The sequence below is a fragment of the Lepidochelys kempii genome, chromosome 7, assembly GCF_965140285.1.
Source record: "Lepidochelys kempii isolate rLepKem1 chromosome 7, rLepKem1.hap1, whole genome shotgun sequence".
NCBI classification, from domain to species: Eukaryota; Metazoa; Chordata; order Testudines; family Cheloniidae; genus Lepidochelys; species Lepidochelys kempii.
The window spans coordinates 97,062,446-97,084,586 of NC_136386.1; the positions used below are offsets into that span (position 1 = coordinate 97,062,446).

Below are 22,141 nucleotides of genomic sequence, written 5' to 3' on the forward strand. Positions count from 1 at the left end.
ACACAGCTGGAACAGCTATGATTAAAAGAATAATGAGCTAAAATCTACGTCTACTTTATCTGAACTGTGACAAAGTAGATACCAATTAACAGTAGTCTAGTGGATCCAGCAATTGATTAGGTGTGCAGGGTAACAAAGCAATGAAGTGATGTTTATTCTTTAGTGGGTTAATGTAGTTAGCGAGAGTGGTGATTTACCAAGGCTTCAGCTAAAAGACAAACTCTTGTGGCTTATTGCCACAGCAACATAGTGCCACGATAACTAAAGATCTGGTAGTGCTTACATTTTAAATTCTTGTTTTACGAAGATTTGTAACTCAAAGTGTCAGTGTAATCCAAATGAAAAAGGTTGTGCACGAGCATATCTTGTATATTTCCCTCATAATCATGGGGGCCTTCCATTTTGGACTCACTCGTATTGAGCCAACTCATTTGAGTGTTATCTCCCTTTTATTGTAACTTAAGTATTTCAAATACCAGTTTATGAAACAAACATTTTTGCTAATGAAGTGGCTCTCACATCCTTTTGGTCAAATCATAGCTTTGCCATGAGCATTGTGCAAGGGGCTGCACGTTGTTGCCTATAACATGTCCCCCTGCAGGCTGAAGAGGCAGCGCACACTCCCCCAACCAATTCCACAAAGACAGCTCCCTCCCACTCTCTGCAATTAATGTTGGGTACCCAGTGCCAGGGCATCTTACACCTTCAACTCCCTGTGCGGGTGCACAGGATTGGCTACAATCTCAGAGGTAGCACATACGCACAAATGTCATGTATGTATGTGCTTTAGAAAATAATAGTCTATGATTTCAGATGCTCTGTCTTTTTTGTTCCACTTTGGTCAAACAAAACTAGGTTTCACAATTGGAATCTTGCAGTTAGCTTCCCTCCGTATTAAAAAAAGCCATTGAAAAGTTTAGTAGATGACATGCCTAAACAGCAGCTGTTTTTCTAAAATTATCTTTACTGTGCATCACGGTGCTAAACTACAGATTATACTCGTACTATAATTGAAGTCTATTGTAAAACAATTGCACTTTTCCAGTATTTGCTATGTTTGCTATGATACTGAGATCCTATTTCTTTTTTGCCAGTTTATCCCTATAGATGACACACTGGTTCATGCACACAGGGATCTCAGACTCACCAGAAGCTTAGCCCTGTTTTATTGATCCCCCCTGGTTTACTTCAAACAACAGTAAAGCAGAATTTCCTAGCAAAGAAATCAATAAAGCTTTAGATTAAGGTTCCCATAAAACATTTAATGGATTATATACTAATGATTTATTGTATAGTAATTATAAATTAATAGGAGCAACATTTTGGCATCTGATTTAGCACACTGTACTTAGGTATAGGGAGTCCTGAAGTAGCCTTCCTCTCTCCTCTTTCAATGGCTCTGTTGAGAAAGATTTTAGAAATATACAACATTCTGCTGCTGTTTGGATATTATATCCTATAGCTCAACAAATGGCATCTGTTGCTTGTAGCATCTTATAGTAACTAAGTGCTTGGCAGTTGCTGTCTCATGAGGTGTGGGAAAAGGTCAGTAGAAAAAGCAGAGATAAATTTACTAACATACACAAGGATAACAGTACCCTGGATTAACCCTTAGAACACTAGCATTTTACAGACTTCCAGACAATCAAATTAATGCTTAAGATCTTTGCATGTGCATATATCCAAAACACCCAAAGGACACCAGCCTGTTACTTGAAAGGTTCAAGTCTAGATTACATCCTGCTCCCTTTAGATACCAAATCACAAATTCAACCTGCCATACATTTACAATATTTTGTCAAATCTGACTGCATTAACATTGAGTATTGGTTGGGAATCACAATTACTCAGTTTCTGTTCCCTGCTCTGCCATGATTTGGTGTGTGACCAAGACCAACTCATTTCACTTCCCCTTGACTTCAGTGTGATTTAGGGGCTACTGCAGGAAAGGGCTGTTATATTTAGAAGTCAGTTTGTAAAGTGATTGGGGATCTTTGAGCATGATAAACACTACACAAGCTCAAGTAATTAAGGTTCTATTTTGGAATCATTTTAATTACAAGTTACTAATAACTAAACACTTTCAGTTTACACCCCTATCCTCTAAGAACCTACACCATATCACAAAATCTTTCCCAATCAGAATCCTGTATACCTGTTATCAGTTCATAAACAACCTCTCTGTGTCAAGATGGTGTTACAGACATTTTGCCAGCACCATGTCTGGCAAAATGTCTGTAACATTTTGCCAGTTGTTCTATGAAGTGATTTGCACAAGACATAGCCAGTTCTTAAATCTTGTAAATCCTATGGACATACCAGTACATATCACATATTCAGCTCAAAAGTCTACAGTGTTAAGGTTGTGATTTGAATTGGACATATGTAAAGAAATTCAGAGCTAAAATTTTCAAAGCAACTTTGACTATAGTTCCTTGTGCATGCATATGCACTGTTTCAAAAGCATCTTTCATTACATGATCATACAGCACAGGGCAATGTGGCATACTAGTTGTCTAATAAAGCAATAAACAGAAAACAATGCAATTTTTCCAAAAGAGCTCTTCCACAAAGAAAGTATAAAAAAGTTTGATTCATGTTTAAACTGCACCTTTTCTATAACCTTAGGTGCACATATGTAGCAAACATTAATGTTTGTAAAGCACTTTGAAGATGAAAAGTGCTATGCCGGTACTAAAGATGGTTATTCTTAACATTTTTATTACTGCATATTTGTTGTATGATTCAAATATTGTTCCCCATTACTAGTGTCATTACTTCTTTTGTTAGAAGTGAATCTCTTTAAAAGATTTTGAACTGAAAAACCAAGATTTGCCTGTCCACAGTAATTAATGGAAAAATCAAGCATAAAGGTGATTTAATCAATGAAATAAACCAAAATGATACATAAGATTATAATTGTACCTGCCACTCTAGCTTCACTTTTTGGGTTTATGATGTCACCAGGAGGCCTGCCTAAATTTAGACTCTTGTTATTTTTAGGAGGTTGACCATTACTCTTCATTTAATATGAACTTAGCACTTTTATAGCATTTAACATTTTGAAATGCTTTACAAACATTATATTATCAGCTAGGATGATGATCAATTACACTTCATATCCATTTAGTGCCATTCTACCAAAGACTCCGAGGGCCAGGATTTTACCCTAGCAGTCCTGACTACCAGTTCTGTACTCTAATGCTAAATAATAATTCCCTCTTTTGAGATCTGATATTTGAAAAAGACACTTTACAGGAAGAAGGTGTAGATGATAGAATATCCTAGCAAGGTCATTTGTGGAACTTCCATCTCTGTAGATATTCAAAAAGAGGATAGATAGGAACACAATATTCCGCAAGGATAATCCCATACATGACAGATGCTGGGGCAATAGAAGGGCAGCAGGTAGATTTGACAGTCTGCTAGATCTTTTCCATTTCTAATAGCTAGGCCTGACTCTTGAACCTGGGTTTCTCAGACTGACACAGAAATACATTTTTAAAGGAAAAAAATTCCAATTCCACTTTAGTTAAAAAGGAAGAGAAAACTTCAGCCTTTTTTCTAATGACTTCTTTAAAGAGTGGATTTTGATAAGTTTTCATATCTTGTAAGTAGAAGACACCATATAAAGAAATATAATACTTGTACCTAATATACACATGCATACTTCCGAAAAAATTGTGAGCTATTTGTAATATTTCTAATTGAATCCAAATGTAGTTACGTTAATTAAAACCTTAATAAAAATCAGCAAATTAAGAAAGTATTCATTATGGGCTCAATCCTGATTGATTACATTGACAACAGTAGAAGCTGAGGGTACTCAGCACCTCACAGGATAAAGTCCTATATACAGTACTGCTGAAGATTGATTGACAGATGTTTTCTCATATACAAGTGCTCTCAGTTACATTAGTGTACCCCGAGCAAAGTACAAAAATAGCATAGACTACTCCCAAATAGATGATTCTATAGCCTACTTCTTCTTTCTGTAAATATGGAAGTTACTGGGGTAGTACCAATATAACAGACAAAGATGGGATCCTTAACATAGACAATACGAAATTGCATATTCTGAATCAGTCCTTCCATTTCACTCCAATTACACTTTAATTAAAACATTTAACTACAGTTAAAAATGATTGCAGTGAATAAAAAGATGAAGGTTTATCTAAACTCCACCTCTCTATACTGTGCTGCCATGTGACACACCCCGATTTTTCATCAGAGTAGGGATTAATCACATGAGGAATGGGAATGCATTGCATCTCTAGGCAAAGGTACCTTGACTTTGAGCATAGAGACACAGTACTTCCTGCTGCTTAAACCACAAAGTATCAACCTTTGGGTGTGAACAGCAGTTCACAACCAGGGGTCCGAGACCCCTGGGGGGCCGTGAGCAGGTTTTAGGGTGTTCTCCAAGATGGTATTAGACTCATTGGGGCCCAGGCAGAAAGCCAAAGCCACGCTCTCACTGTGTCCAGCCACCCGGGACTAAAGCTGAAGCCTCAGCAGCTTAGCTTCGCAGGGCCCCCTGCGGCGTGGGGCCCCATGCAGTTGCCCTGCTTGCTACCCCCTAATGCAAGCCCTGGCTTTTATATGCAGAAAACAATTGTTGTGGCACAGGTGGATCATGGAGTTTTTATAGCATGTCAGAGGGAGGGTCTCAGAAAGAAAAATGTTGAGAACCCCTGGGTTAGAAGATGCATACTTGCCCTCAAGGATGCCAAAGGAACACTAAAATACCTTTGAGACTTAAAGAGGGTAAACAGGAGAATAAAGTAGTTGTTAAACCTGAGACTACTGCTAAAGCTCAGATCCAGGTAAATCAAGGTAATCTCGACTTGTGAAAAAGGTTTATTGTATTCTCATTGATTTTCAGATACATCTTCTGTTCATATTTCCATGTTGAGATGCTCATATCACAGAAGTTTGCAAAAATGTCATCTATTAATATTGTCACAGAGTTTGTGGGTTTTGTGGAATTCTGTCATAGAAGTTTATGAAATATCTCTAGCATTATATCATTTTCCTCATTAGTTACACATGCAAAACAACATGTATTTAGCTTAAAAAATAAAGCCAAATAGGAATTAGTCTTTATGAGATATACCAATAAGAACAGACACAAGCTTAAAATGAAATTTTGGCCTCATGCACAAAGCCCAGCTGAAAGTGCTTTGCACAAATGACCAAAGCAGCAGTTTAGGGAACAGAAACCTCCCTCTCCATCCTGCAGCCCTGGGACTTTGGTCAAAATATGAGGCCCACTGATCACACTTGCAATTCCCCCTAGGGAATTGCTGTCCAGTAAAGAAGACAATCACAGAGCAATAGTCTTCAGTGCAGTCCCTCTGCATGTGCTCTTTAAAGTATGCTCCCCCACACAATAGAAATGTAGTGTTTCAGCTGCATTTGGGGCCTTGCCCCAATGTAAGTGGAATTGCCAAGATCTGGCCCATAGTGATTATAGTAAATTCATCATGTTTGAGGTCCATTTTAAAACTCACTGAACTGAGAGAATCACTGGCTGGCAAATGAACATTCTACAAGTAGCAAACGAGTCCTCTTGATCCTCAGAAATGCGAATCCTAGCACTATAGCTTCCTGAACCTTCATTGCCTTTTTGGACAAAAACGACCAGTTTTTTTCACAATAATGGCATAAATAACAACCTTGCTGTTCCAACGGGTTTGATTATCATAATACAATTGTATTCTTGGGAGACTGAAAACGTTTAGTACCTCTTGCTATCTCAGTGGTGTTATTTTATTATTTAATCAAATTCTTTCAATAATAATTTTGAGTTACCTGTTAGATGTTCATGTTGAAAGCCCCTAAAAGTATTCCTTGGCAAGTTTGATGTCAACATTAAGATTGCTTTGTTAAGTTATTTTCTGTTTTTCTCTCCAAAGGGAAACAAATTTTAGAAATGAAAACCCTTAGATAGCGCCAAGAGATGAAGAAAGGAGTAAGTCCTACCTCTACTACTGATTTGGAATCCAGTCGAAAGTTGAAATCTCCAAACACAAAATATGAAACCTTCTCAAACCGCTGATCTCTAATTCTGAAAAGGCAGACAAAAATACATTAACTGCTGTCTATGCAGCTTTCTATGTAAAAACAAAAAAGTCCTTTACAAAAAAAATCCCTGGAATTGTAATTGCAAAATGTTAAAATATATTGTAATAAAAGCTATATATTCACAATCACATTTCGCTTTTAAGTACAGCGTTAGCAAAATTATTTGTGAACAGTCAACAACAGCATTAATTTATTTGGAATAAAACTTCACTATATATTAACAGCTTGTTTGGTCTGTACTGTTATAAGCATGCAGATGATATGTAGTTCTGTTTCTTTTTCCTCATATCCATATGCGTATGGTTTATTTGCTTTCCCTGGTTAAAACAGGGGCTTCTATGTGAGTAACCTGGCTGCAGTTCAGTCCAGACAAGTGAAGAGGTGCTCAGAAGCCAGGGAAAGCATCCTGAGGAGATGGTAGAAATAGTGACTAACTCCAGTGGGAGCTGTGGGTGCTCAGCACCTCTGAAAATCAGCTCCTAAGTGTCTCAGGGTGAACACTCAAAAATTGTGACATCCAAAATTAATGGACACGTTTGAAAATACCTGCCTCAAACTCTCTGTTGCTTCAGTTTGACATCTGTAAAATAGAGGTCCATAATGTTTCCCCATATTTATTCAGCACCTTGAGATCTATGGATGAAAAGTGCTACAGAGGTGCTAAGTATTATTTGTTACTATTTGGCCTGATATTGATCTATGAAGTCCTATGTAGCCAAGGTTATGGCTGACTGAAAAACCTCCTCTCTGTGTACCATTATCACATTTGAGACATATGAGCTAAAAATCCTTAGAATTGCTTATCTGCAGGAAGATGTTCTCATTGGAAGGCTTTGGATTCTGGAATTGGCTATCACCAAGACAGATGACATTCAGGATATGGTGTAAAGCTTACATCTTTTCTCAGGCTTTTGATCAGAGTTGGGAGCTGAGTGAGGGGTGGCTGTTTATTTACTTTTTTCAGTGATTTTTTAAAAACTTAGGTCAGTGTTTATTATTTAATAATTTTAAAAATTGTACAGGCTTCTAGAGATGTTGGTATTGGCCAAATCTTTCAAAGTGGAATAAAATCAAGTAAATCGGTCATTGAATCAGCATCTCATTTTGGGAACAGAGACCAACTAATCAATCTCCTATTATCAACTGCTGAAGACATGAAGTAATTGACCAGAATATTATGACTATAATTAGAAAAAAAATCACTGGACAAAAAGCACAAAATACTTTTATACCATATTAGGCGCACAGTGCACAACAAAGAACCAATAAATCTAAGGCACTACATAAATGTACTCTGGAAGTAAATAAATAACATAAGCATGATGATGACAGAAATCCCAACTGAGCTGGAGGTAAGGGCCCACATGGATAGTTAAAGAATTATAAAGAAACCTACAGTAAGTGGCCTTCTGGAGCTATAATGCCTAGATAGGAGACATTTGTTTAAAATGGCTTTAAAGTTTTAATAAATTACCCCCATTTGGACATTTCAAAGCTATAAAGTAAGAAAACACCTGGGTCTTTAAATGAGATACTGCTTTGCTTGTAAAGTATCCCTCCACATTTTTACCCAATGGCAATCTATTACATAAACAATATTATTTCACTGAAAAACTCATGCACACCGAACCTATGACAGTGATTATTTGAAGCAAATTCTCCTGCAAAGAGCTATCCTTTTCTGCTAAGAAAATTTCAAAACCCTCCATTCAATTGACAAATTATTGCAGGTACTATTAATAAATACTATCCACTGTCAGCTGCAACCAACCATTAAGAAAAGCCTGTCAGTTTTGACCTATACATAACATTAGTTTGATTAGTCCCCTCATGGACTATGAGGAAAATGAGAACTTAAAAGTTAAACCATTTACATTACCACAATTTGCTCACACTATCATTGCAAAATCTGATATACGATTTGTACACAAGAAAAGCTCCGTCTGCTTTGCCAACTTTCCTGATTCATATCCCAGTTTTGGCTTTGCTTGGTGCCATTTACTGCTGACAAAAAGCTGAGAGATATCACTGGAATGACATCGAGGTCTAAAGAAGTCCTCTTAAAACAAACTGATATTATGAAGATGAAATCTGTAATTGTATTATGCAAAGATGATTTTTTCAAATAAACACATTGTGCCAAAAAATTGCCAGTTAGAACTTTTGATAGCTAAATTAATTAGAAAAATCCCAATCAGTTTACTAATGGGCAAAAATGCTGGTTGCCAATGCTGAAAATTTGTTATTAATTAATAACTACATATAAATGTAGGGAATCAAAATTTTACTATAAGATCAGGACAAATAAGACTAACAGGTTGTAGATATTACATGTTCACTTTAAAGGGTGGCATACTGACTGTACCTGGTCAGAAGACTGTTTAGCAAAACTATTACCTACAGAAAAATATGCAGGTGATAATGGCCACATCACTGTTTCTCTTTGTTCATTTTATTCCATACTTTTATGCCTATTTTATCTGTTACAAAGTATTACAATAAATAAATAAAATAATAATAATAGAGAATGGGGCCAAGATGTACAATTCTTATATTCTGATACAATAATTTAATTACCCCTTACCTTCCCTGCTCAAAATTGGAGGGTGTTTGGATCCAAAGTTTTTATATGAGCCCTTCTTTAGCACTTGGTGTTGTATTTTACATATTCAAAGCATTGTGAAGACATTAACTAATTTCATCTTCAGAATGTCAGTGTGGGGTAGTCTTATAAGTGGTAGTACGCTGTTAGAGGTGGAAACACCAAGGCAAAGAAGTAAAGCGATCTGCCTAAGATGACATAGCAAGTCAGTTGGCACAGCTAAGAGCTGACCTCTGGAGCTTGTCAATGTGATCAAATCAAGTTAGTCTGGTTTGAAAAAGCTTGCATTCATATGACGCAACTCATCACTGTGCACTAGCTCCACATTTGTTGGAAACTCTGGAGTCTTCTCACAAAGTGGACTAGGTTTGCTTCAAATTGAATTAGTTTCGTCTTTTGTGTGTGTGCACACAATTGTTGCACACCATCTTTTGCATGCCTCCAATGGCAATCTCATAATGCTTTGCAGGTTGATCATTACTAACATGTCCCTGTTAGTAACTGGTGTGCCCTCCATGCCCTTGTGTCAAGTGTCCAGAATGATGCTTCCCTCCTTTAAAAAGTGTTGCGGAGCCAGATTTTGCCGATTTGCTCCTGGATCCCAGTGTATCATTATTCTGGCAACACAACCACAATTGCACTCAAGAAGCCCCATGACACGCCTTGTGCAACTGCTTGAAGCCGCGCTGAGACGCTGGATTTCATCACCACCTGGGGAGAAGCGTTGGTTCAGGAAGCTCTTGCAGTCAGCCACAAGATTAAGGACCTTTTTGTGGACTTTCCAAAGCAGATATCTGCGTGGGGTCACTACTGGGACACTGATCAGTGTCAGATAAAGAATAAGCAGCTCAGGAGAAAGTACATTGAAACAAGGGATAAAAGGAGACAATCGAGTAGAGGACATGGGACCTGTCCATTTTTTAATGAACTGGACAGGATTTTACATAACAACAGTTCAACCAGACAACGGCCAGCTAGACCCACTGGAGGTTGAGCAGGAGGATGCCTGAAAGGAGCTGCCCCTGACAGCTAAGATCCATTTGGGACCCAGGAACCTGATGATGGCCAGCTGGAAAGCCAGCCCCTGTCCGGCCCTGCTACTACTGACCTCAATTCCTGCCTTGCATCAGCTGAACCCGAGGCCCAGCCAGAAACCCAGGCCAGGACTGAAGAATCTGATCCCCTGGAGGGAACTTTGGCATGTAATTACTTATATTTACAATGTATTATATATTATTATTGTTGGCTGAGGTGAACTAGGAGCTCCTCCCTCCCTCCTAACTCAGCCCTTTTGCTGCTTCAAAATGGTGCCTGCCAGCATGGTGCAGCTGCAGTCTGTGCCACTCTCCCACCCTTCCTCCTGCAGCAAATATGAATAACTGAAGCATTCATTTGTGCAAAATTCAACGTTTACTGAGACAGGACTTAGAGGAAAAGAAATGTGGTTGGTTTTTGTAGTTTACATGAGATATGAGTGCACACTGCATGTCTGGGCAAGGCACAAACTACATTGCTCTCTGCTGAGGTACAAAAGCCCTGTAACTCACATAGTAGCTGACAATCATTGTAGGATCCTATCTGTTTTTCTCTGCACTCTTTCTCCGAAGTCTTCAGGAGAAATATAGCAGGACCTAAGCCTAAGAAATAGCTGTTTTGTTGCACATGTTACAGGGAATGGCTGGATGCCCTATGCCCCTGGTACAGCTTGCAAGCCCCTTCTACTCCTGCAGTGGTTCTGGGGGGGACACCATAACTTCACAGAGTATCAAGCTGGTCTACCCTTTGCCTTTTTGAATAAGACCTTTCTCTGCCTCCTAGTCACCCATCTAAGTACAGCAGAACCTCAAAGATACGAACACTAGAGTTATGGACTGACCGGTCAACCAGACACCATGTGAAAGTGGAAGTAATCAACCGGCAGCAGCAGAGGCAGAGAGAGCTGATCGGGATGCCTGCTGTGTCCACTAGGCCAGACCGCCTACGTCCTGGTTCCTAACACAAACAGGCAAATTCCCACTTGACTACCATTCTACGAATACTTAGGCCATAGTTAAAATGTTCCTTCCTTCTGTCAAAGTGGCCTTTCTATGGCTTCATTAGCTAAGGCAACAGGGGATAAGTCAGGTCTCCCAGAATAACTGGACCAACCTCCACACCATTAATGTCCACAGTGCAAACAGTACGTTCACCATTAATTTAAAAAGTACTGAGTTCTGAAAGATCCTGCCATCATGGACCCTCCCAGACCATGCGGCATTTTTGTCTGTAAACCTTCCATGGTGGTCCACCAGTCCTTGGAGCACCATGGAAAAATACCCCTATCTGCTTATAAATTCTATGCCCTGGCTGGGGGAGAAGGCTAGGGAAAGGGAGAGAGGGTAAATGATAGGCACCTGAATTCCATCATTTGTCCCAATACAGTTTGGGAATTCCATGCAATTCAAAGCTATCAACAATCTTCTGAGCATTACCAGCTTCATGATCTAGTTAGACAACACCTTGTAAATGGCATTAACAGAACTATATGAGAATGGCCCAAACAGCTGATCTCCCCAAAATTGGCTACAGACTGGAAACTTTTTGGGGGGCCCAGTTTCCAGATGGCAATGGTGATTAGTTTCTGCATGGTGATGGCGGATTGTATTGTTCGTATGTTGTCGCTGCAGTTTTGTGGTCAGTTCTGCACAAATCTCAAAAAAGGTAGCCCTCCCCACCTGAAGTTCTCTCACTGCCACTGGTCATTCCAGCTCTGCAGAACGAGCTGCTCCCACCAATCCATGCTGATTTCCTGGGCTCAGAAATGGCGCTGAACACTATGTGGGTGACCTGGAAACAGCTTGGTGTCCCCCTGTTCTTCTGCCTTATCCTGATGCCACCATTGCAGAGTATCTTCCTGCTCCCAAATCATCTAGTTGGTGTGAAAGTCCAATGCCAAATTCATCTGGGTATGAGAGCTATAATACAGCCCAAGTAGCCCAGGCATATTTGTGTTTGTCATCATAGCTGTGCGGAGCATTCCTGGGTCCATGCTGGCCAACAGCAATTCAAAAATGGCATGAGCCCACCTACAAATGGGATGGAGACAGTGGAAATATGCGATTTCTTTTAAAAATGTGAACCAGCCTGACTTCCCACAGTTCACAGTGAAAACAATCCCAGGACACACACCGTTCAGCAGCAAATCATGGGATCCCACTGGAGAATGCGACACTCTGAGTTCACAGCAAAGTGTTGCTGTGTGTTCACATGACGTGAACTGAAAATGGATCAGGCATTCTGCATGTAGACTATGGTGTGACCCAGATATAGAGACTTTCCTGATGTGCATCAAAAAGCTTCAGCTTAAACGCCTGTGTATATACAGCCCGAGTTTTGTAGTCATTTCCTTAGACACTGGTGCCTGCCAGGGTAATTAAGAATTCCATCCAAGCTTACTCTACTTCTAACTTCCAAAGAGACAAGAATCTGTGAACCTGTAGGCATTATAGCCTTTTAAAATGATTAATAGCCAAATACCTACTTTTAATAGGATTCAAATGGGTTAACAAAAAATATATAGATGTGAAGAAGTGCCCTGGCTACAAAGACTTTTCCTTTATCCAAGAAAACCTGAATACTAGAGAGACTTCAGTAGTCTTGCTACCTCGAGGGCCTAATACTGAAATCTTTACTTTCCTGTCAGTCATCCCAATTAAAATCAATGGAACTGCTGGCGTAAAAGCTACTCCTCTTGATTAAGATTGCAGAATCAGGGTCCAAGTTGACAGAGGAAGAGATAGTAAAGGAAATTATTTGCTCTTCCATTGGTCAATGAAAGAAGTAACACCTGCATTAGAGGGATCAGACTGCAACAGAACGCATGAAAACTCAGTATACAATATTGTTTTACACAGACTCAGAAAAAAAAATTCAGGTGTTTGGGCTAGAATGAACCATCTCTGAAAAATGTTCCATTCCTCTTGGTCCTGCCAGTTACAATTATAAATTTATGCAGTTCATTAAGTGTCAAATACATGGAGAAATGAGAAACCACCTTCTTCTCCCCCAACAAGAGAGGAATAGCAGATGTTTTGTTTTTTTCAAACAAGATAGGAGAGCTTTAGAAGTTGTTTTATTGTACTTTGGTATTTGCCATTATCACAATTTCCTTTGAACATGCCATGAATCAAATAATCCTTTAAAAGGTTGCAATGAATCACCCAATGGAGTGATAAATCTGAATCATGTAAAAAGAAAGCAGCCAACCCATGTCACTAGTATTAATTTAATGTTTCTTAGTGGGAGGATCTAGTGCTATTTCATGTAGCTTTTATTTGCTGTCTGTATCCGATTATAAAAAAAACAACCCTAACATTCTTGCAAGTTTTAGGTCTTGCTGGACAGTTTTATTTTTTTAACAGTTTATGGCAGGATATGGGACAGCAGACCAGTGAACAAAAATGTGACAGCTGCAGAGAATTACAAAGTTTTTTTTTTTCAGTTTTACATAAAAGAACAAACTAAAATCCATCCAGTTCTAAGTTGTGTTTGTGGTAACCCTTGAATAAAAAGACCACAGAAAGCTCTCTAAAAAAGACTACAGCCATTCCCTCTACAAAAGAGAAGTTTCTTCTTTGAATTTGGTGGGAGAACTTTTTCACTGCTATAATCATTTGGTCACAAAATGCATTGCTCTTGCTCCACAAGGCAGTTCTTAAGTGCAAAAAATTTTGTAAAAAAGAAAAGGAGTACTTGTGGCACCTTAGAGACTAATCAATTTATTTGAGCATAAGCTTTCGTGAGCTACAGCTCACTTCATCGGATGCATACTGTGGAAAGTGTAGAAGATCTTTTTATATACACACAAAGCATGAAAAAATACCTCCTCCCACCCCACTCTCCTGCTGCTAATAGCTTATCTAAAGTGATCACTCTCCTTACAATGTGTATGATAATCAAGTTGGGCCATTTCCAGCACAAATCCAGGTTTTCTCACCCCCACTCCCCCCCCCCACACAAACCCACTCTCCTGCTGATAATAGCTTATCTAAAGTGACCACTCTCCTTACAATGTGTATGATAATCAAGGTGGGCCATTTCCAGCACAAATCCAGGGTTTAACAAGAACGTCTGGGGGAGGGGGGGTAGGAAAAAACAAGGGGAAATAGGTTACCTTGCGTAATGACTTAGCCACTCCCAGTCTCTATTCAAGCCTAAGTTAATTGTATCAAATTTGCAAATGAATTCCAATTCAACAGTTTCTCCCTGGAGTTTGGATTTGAAGTTTTTTTGTTGTAATATCACAACTTTCATGTCTGTAATCGTGTGACCAGAGAGATTGAAGTGTTCTCCGACTGGTTTATGAATGTTATAATTCTTGACATCTGATTTGTGTCCATTTATTCTTTTACGTAGAGACTGTCCAGTTTGACCAATGTACATGGCAGTGGGGCAACTGCATGAAAAAACTTGTACAGATACAGACAGACATAATCTTCCTTTCCAAATGCAAACAGATGGACATCGTACCAAAAGGACTGAAGGTAAAAAATCCATTACAATCTACATACCACACAGACTATGCTGACAGCTTGTGCCACACGCTCTCAAAGAAACTGCGGAATCACCTGATCAACATCCTCTACAGCAAACAGGGAAAGATTAAGAATGAGCTCTTAAAAATGGATACTCTCATAAAAAAACAACCTTCCGCACAAACTTCCTCGTGGCTGGACTTTACTAAAACTAGACAAGCCATTTACAACACACACTTTGCTTCTCTACAAAAGAAAAAGGACACTAAACTTTCTAAACTACTACATGCCACAAGGGGCCACAGCAATGGTTCCCTCAACCCACCCAGCAATATTGTTAACCTATCCAACTATACTCTCAGCCCAGCAGAAGAAGCTGTCCTATCTCGGGGCCTCTCCTTCTGCCCCTCCACCCCCACGAACATGATACAGTTCTGTGGTGACCTAGAATCCTATTTTTGACGTCTCCAACTCAAGGAATATTTCCAACATACCTCTGAACAACATACTAATTCACAGAGGTCTCCCTACCAACACTACAAAAAGAAGGATTCTAGGTGGACTCCTCCTGAAGGTCGAAACAGCAGACTGGACTTCTACATAGAGTGCTTCCGCCGACGTGCACGGGCTGAAATTGTGGAAAAGAAGCATCACTTGCCCTATAACCTCAGCCGTGCGGAACACAATGCCATCCACAGCCTCAGAAACAATTCTGACATCATAATCAAAAAGGCTGACAAAGGAGGTGCTGTTGTCATCATGAATAGGTCAGAATATGAACAAGAGGCTGCTCAGCAGCTCTCCGACACCACTTTCTACAAGCCATCACCCTCTGATCCCACTGAGAGTTACCAAAAGAAACTACAGCATTTGCTCAAGAAACTCCCTGAAAAAGCATAAGATCAAATCCGCACAGACACACCCCTGGAACACCGACCTGGGATATTCTATCTACTACCCAAGATCCATAAACCTGGAAATCCTGGGCGCCCCATCATCTCAGGCATTGGCACCCTGACAGCAGGATTGTCTGGCTATGTAGACTCCCTCCTCAGGCCCTACACTACCAGCACTGCCAGCTACCTTCGAGACACCACTGACTTTCTGAGGAAACTACAATCCATCAGTGATCTTCCTGATAACACCATCCTGGCCACTATGGATGTAGAAGCCCTCTACACCAACATTCCACACAAAGATGGACTACAAGCCGTCAAGAACACTATCCCCGATAATGTCACAGCAAACCTGGTGGCTGAACTTTGTGACTTTGTCCTTACCCATAACTATTTTACATTTGGGGACAAAGTATACCTTCAGATCAGCGGCACTGCTATGGGTACCCGCATGGCCCCACAGTATGCCAACATTTTTATGGCTGACTTAGAACCACGCTTCCTCAGCTCTCGTCCCCTAATGCCCCTACTCTACTTGCGCTATATTGATGACATCTTCATCATCTGGACCCATGGAAAAGAAGCCCTTGAGGAATTCCACCATGATTTCAACAATTTCCATCCCACCATCAACCTCAGCCTGGTCCAGTCCACACAAGAGATCCACTTCCTGGACACCACAGTGCTAATAAACGATGGTCACATAAACACCACCCTATACAGGAAACCTACTGACCACTATTCCTACCTACATGCCTCCAGCTTTCACCCTGACCACACCACACGATCCATCGTCTACAGCCAAGCTCTGCGATACAACCGCATTTGCTCCAACCCTTCAGACAGAGACAAACACCTACAAGATCTCTATCAAGCATTCTTACAACTAAAATACCCACCTGCGGAAGTGAAGAAACAGATTGACAGAGCCAGAAGAGTTCCCAGAAGTTACCTACTACAGGACAGGCCTAACAAAGAAAATAACAGAACGCCACTAGCCGTCACCTTCAGCCCCCAACTAAAACCCCTCCAACGCATTATTAAGGATCTACAACCTATCCTGAAGGACGACCCAACACTCTCACAAATCTTGGGAGACAGGCCAGTCCTTGCCTACAGACAGCCCCCCCAACCTGAAGCAAATACTCACCAGCAACCACATACCACACAACAGAACCACTAACCCAGGAACCTATCCTTGCAACAAAGCCCGTTGCCAACTGTGCCCACATATCTATTCAGGGGACACCATCACTGGGCCTAATAACATCAGCCACACTATCAGAGGCTCGTTCACCTGCACATCCACCAATGTGATATATGCCATCATGTGCCAGCAATGCCCCTCTGCCATGTACATTGGTCAAACTGGACAGTCTCTACGTAAAAGAATAAATGGACACAAATCAGATGTCAAGAATTATAACATTCATAAACCAGTCGGAGAACACTTCAATCTCTCTGGTCACGCGATTACAGACATGGAAGTTGTGATATTACAACAAAAAAACTTCAAATCCAGACTCCAGGGAGAAACTGTTGAATTGGAATTCATTTGCAAATTTGATACAATTAACTTAGGCTTGAATAGAGACTGGGAGTGGCTAAGTCATTACGCAAGGTAACCTATTTCCCCTTGTTTTTTCCTACCCCCCCTCCCCCAGACGTTCTTGTTAAACCCTGGATTTGTGCTGGAAATGGCCCACCTTGATTATCATACACATTGTAAGGAGAGTGGTCACTTTAGATAAGCTATTATCAGCAGGAGAGTGGGTTTGTGGGGGGGGGGGAGTGGGGGTGAGAAAACCTGGATTTGTGCTGGAAATGGCCCAACTTGATTATCATACACATTGTAAGGAGAGTGATCACTTTAGATAAGCTATTAGCAGCAGGAGAGTGGGGTGGGAGGAGGTATTTTTTCATGCTTTGTGTGTATATAAAAAGATCTTCTACACTTTCCACAGTATGCATCCGATGAAGTGAGCTGTAGCTCACGAAAGCTTATGCTCAAATAAATTGATTAGTCTCTAAGGTGCCACAAGTACTCCTTTTCTTTTTGCGAATACAGACTAACACGGCTGTTACTCTGAAATAATTTTGTATGTACTAACATCATACAATAGAACCATATTATGACTCTGTTCATTTTAGATACCAGAATAACATTTCTAATAATGTCAACCTTATTCAGTGTTATAAACAGGGGTCACTGTACATACAAGCTCATGGTGAACACAACTGTAAATTAATTTTGTTCTTAATTTACTGAATGACCTGGGTATTCCGCTTATGCTTAATATTTGATCACCCTTCATTTTTTAAATTTTCAGAGCTATAGATGTTAGTGGGCATACAATTATCCATTCTTCTTTTAGTCCAGTCACAGTATGGGACTCAGTGATGGCCTTATTAGGCACTGAAGTCACAAGATATTAAATGCCAAACAAAGTAGTATTTCCTTTTACTGTTTCCAAATGAATAGATCTTTTAATTTCATATAAAAGCCCTACATTTCTTGTATTAATGGTAAAGTAAAATGGAGGGACCAATCCATACCAGTGCTACACTCATTCCTATGTGTCACCATGTCATAAATCATGATTCTTGGCACTGTGGTAAGCTGACCCATTCTATGATTCTTTCCCAGTGAATTGTGGGAGAACTTTTCTGTCTGTTGGACACAGGAAGAGAATTGTTGGAAGGCACTTGCGGACCATCAGCACTCAAATGTTTTAGCCTACATCCCACTGCAAAGTGGGTGGGTTGACACTCAGGCTTTAGCCTATAGCCCCAGACAAGTGCACTTGTCTGTGCTGAGAGCACCAGCAAACTCAAGCCAGAGGGCTGTGTGTGTGGCTGGGATCAGGTTAGGGACCAAACCTGAGTGAGTGCCTGAGTCAACTATGCAGTCAACACACCCTCAGGGTTCGATCCTGCAAGCACTTCCACAGGCAAGTAAAGTTACTCATATGCATAGATATTTGCAGAACCAAGTCCTAAATTTGGGCTACCATTATTAATCAAGTAAAGGCACAAAGGCTGAGATTATTAAAGTTACCTAGGGAATTAGGACTTGCAATTAAAATGAATGGGAACTGGGGACTCAAAACCCGTAAGTGGCTTTGAAAATCTCAAAGTGTCTAATTATGTAATTAATCAAAGATAATATGGAGTATCACAAGTAACAGTTTATTCATAACATTTATTTTTAAATCAGCAATTCAAAATTGTCAAAAGCAATTAAAATCCCTTTGTGATTTATTTTTGAGTGTCACTCAAAATATGCATTATTCTAGTGAAGATCAACAGTACTTTTATAAAATTTACTCTCATTTATAAAGTTATCAGGCCTACTACACATGTGTTCTCAATTCATTCAGGTTAGGCCAGAAAATAATAAGACATTACTGACTTTCACTTTACTTTCACACTTATCCCTAACATACTGTCATTGAAAAGGACAGGAGAAAAAACAGCTAAATATCAGTAATTTGGTGGTGGGGGAAGCAGTTGAACATAATTCAGTGTGACAAGAGGCAGAGTGATTTGGCTAAACCATTTCTCAGGGTACTTTGTAAGGAGGATCAGCTGCATTATTCCTTTAATAGCCATGTCTAATGCAATAGCTTGGCGAGTTTTGTCCCAAGTCAAGGTATCAGCAGCAGGTCAGAAGGTAACATTCTGTTTACACGATTATTTCCTAAAGCACTTATCTTGCCTTCGGTGTGAAAGTTGACTTTTCTGTTTGTAAGGGGGCCTAAAGAATTGAGGGAATGGGAAAAATTAGCTACACTGAGCTGGAGCTGAATAGAATTAAGTGGGAGGTCTGAGAAAGTCATGCGGTGGCACTCAGCAGGATACCTTATTAGCCGCGTCATCGCAGTTCATTCAGGCAAACCATAACAGTGTCACCAACATTCCCACACAAAGACAAAGTTCCTCACACAGTCTATAAACATGCTTCCCCTGGCCAATTTATCCTAGCTTGACACTACTGAAAAGAGGGTTTTGTTTTGTTTTGTTTTAAAAACAGTAACAAAACAAAACAACCTTCCTCCATCCTTTCCCCCCATAGCTCTGCCAAACTGGCTGAATTGAGGATGGAGAAGAGATGAAAGGGTATTGTCACATTTCTTGGGAAGAAACAATCCAAGGGTCAAAAATGTTATTCAAGGAGCATATTTTTAATCATAACAAAAAGTGGATAGAAACAAATACGGAACTGTGGATACCCCTTAAAATTTACCTATTTTTCTGGGTAGTGAACAATCTCACTAGAATTGCTATATTTTGTGTGTATTATACATGTAAAGGAATTAGTAGTATAAAACAACATTTTAAAAATATTATATATTTAGAAAAATAGTTACAAAATAGCTCTTGCATCAATAAAGTACCTTATAGTACTAAAGAAATCAGTAACAAAATGTTTGGTCTGCGTATTAAGCAAACTATAGACCTGCTAATATAGTGGTAACTCAGAGGTAGTGAGAAATACAGAATTATAAAAGGTTTCAGAGTAGCAGCCGTGTTAGTCTGTATTCACAAAAAGAAAAGGAGTACTTGTGGCACCTAAGAGACTAACCAATTTATTTGAGCATAAGCTTTTGTGAAGTGAGCTGTAGCTTGTGAAGTGAGCTGGTTAGTCTCTAAGGTGCCACAAGTACTCCTTTTCTTTTTCAGAATTATAAAAGTAATTCAAAATATATTTAAAGTGATCATTTTAGCATTTTCAAAGGCACATCTTGCATGTGAAATTAGAGGACTGTAGTAAGACAGCTTACACAAAATGCAGCTCAACATCCATAAATAAAGTTGTTGATAAAGAGGTATGTTGTAAGTATATTTGTATAGCATAGTGTCATAATAAAAGGGATCTTAAAACCAGAAATAAGCAGCATAGGGGTGGTAGATAGCAGTACAACCTAACTGAGTAACTGTGGTATTCAATTTTTAGGTTAAAACATTCATTGTGTTTACTGTTAATCTCACTAGAGCTTTGAGCCAGAAGGGATCTATTTCAATTTGAAACTATTAAAATAATGCTGAAATATGTCTGTGCATGCTGGGGTAAAACCTTTTCACATTTAATCTGATCACTGAAGTGTTCAGAAAGCATTGCAGAGGTTGAAACAATAGGGAGGTTTGCATACTTGCTATGTGCAATGCAAGACACTGAAGCCCCAGTGTGTTCACAGCAACTAGAAAGGGAGTCATAGAGTAGTGTTAGAGTGAAGGTCACAGAAAGGTTACTGGATAGGAGACAGAACCACTGATAAGTATTTAACAAACAGAATCAGGTTCCCAATCAGATTAAAGAGAAAACAGTAATGGAGCATTAAATTATATACTTTTCACTTCTATTTATATTTAAATTCCAATGACTCCTTTTAACAACTCCTACAGTGACTTCTGGTGGAAAGCAAAGGAACAACGACAGTGAAATCTCTGTTACATTATCACAGCCTGGCCAGGACACTGAAGGTTGAGCCACCAGAGACAATTAAGGTTTGACTAACACAGCACCAGACACGTGGCCTTTAGGCTCCTATTCCCATCAATCCCACTTTCACTTTTTTTTTTTAAAAAAAATTTCAGCCTAGAACTTACATTGGCCACCTCTTCCTTAAATATTTTTCTGTAGGAATCCACAAAAAAGGACTGCTAGATTTCTAGATTCAAGAAGTAATCATTAATTTTTAAGAAAAGTTAACAGGTGACAGTCTAAGTGTAGCTAAACAGACCTAATGTAAGTGCTTTCAATGGCATGTCCAAAATGTTGTAATATTGTCATTAAAAAGCTGAACTTTATCACATCTCTGTGCCCTACTCATTTTGATATAATAGCTAAAACCTATTAATAATATCAAAACATCTCAAAAGGTCAAGCAGAAAACAACAAGATGAAAGGAGTTGTCAAGAAGCTAAGGCAATCATCTTAATACTCAAGGCATTTGCCAGGGCTGTTTAACTAATATGTGATGTTCACTTTTAATTTCAATATAGTGCCATTTGGGCAAAAATGTTCTATTTTTTAATTAATTACCATGTCAATAGCTATTAAGATTAAAACAAAGACCACATCTATAATAAATATTTAATCCAAAGAAAGGGTTACAAGAAGAGCAATAAAAATCAATTTTTAGAGCTGGAAAATTGTGACTTTTTCTAGTTTGACTGGTATTTTCATTATATTGACAAAACCATGATCTTACCTGACACTGACATTCACCTAATGTAATAGCAGCCATGTATAATGATGTAAGTACTTGTCAATTTTACTACAGTAGAACACAATTCTATTACACTGAGGTTAAGTTATAAGGAAATTCTCTTGCTCTTCATCAGATGTAAAATAACACATATGGATCAAGAAATTCTAGAAACTGTTTTGTTTTTTTTAATAGTTCCCTGTTATGTCATAGGAGATTAAAACTCTTCCAAATAATTTGTGAAACTCACAGTGTTAATAATCTTTATATTTACTCATTGATAGAAAATAGACTCCTAGAATTGTATGTCTTAATACACATAGTAAGTATAGCTACCCTAGGATATATTAAAGGATTGGGTAAAACAAAAAAACACTGTGACCATTTAATAAAAAACGTACCTGGAAACTGGGCCATAAAATGACCTGCAGAATATTCCAGCATGGGATTTTGTTCTACTACCTCACAAAAGTTAGAAATGCAAAACATACCTTTGCCTTTTGTGATATAGTTAGAAGTGATCAGAGGATAGACATTGCGTGTCCTAGTTAGGTAACCAACATTACAAGGAGAAGATTAAATAACACTACCATGGCCACTGTCTCTCCAAATAGACACACTGAAGTTTTCTTTTTATTCACAGGGTGGGTACAAGATGTGGCAGAAACTTGCCACCGTTACCCTTCCAATGACCTCAGCCTGGAAGCATTGCTCAGTGGCTGTGGGAGAAAAGGAGCCACTAAGTCAGTCCTCCACCATATATGCAGAAAACACCGATAATACATAAATAAAATGACTCAGTGGTGAAAACAAATCTGTATAATCTGGGAG

The 22,141-nt window shown here is 39.2% G+C and overlaps 1 protein-coding gene across 5 annotated transcripts in view; it reads right to left on the reverse strand.

Moving 5' to 3' along the window:
* Positions 1–22,141, reverse strand: part of INPP5A (inositol polyphosphate-5-phosphatase A) — a 429,845-nt gene that overhangs the window by 108,759 nt on the left and 298,945 nt on the right. For all 5 annotated transcript variants that reach the window (XM_073353963.1, XM_078853839.1, XM_073353965.2 and 2 more), the window contains one exon: positions 5,986–6,070. In XM_073353963.1, the coding sequence (XP_073210064.1) occupies positions 5,986–6,070 (85 nt within the window). The remainder of the gene's footprint in view (positions 1–5,985; positions 6,071–22,141) is intronic.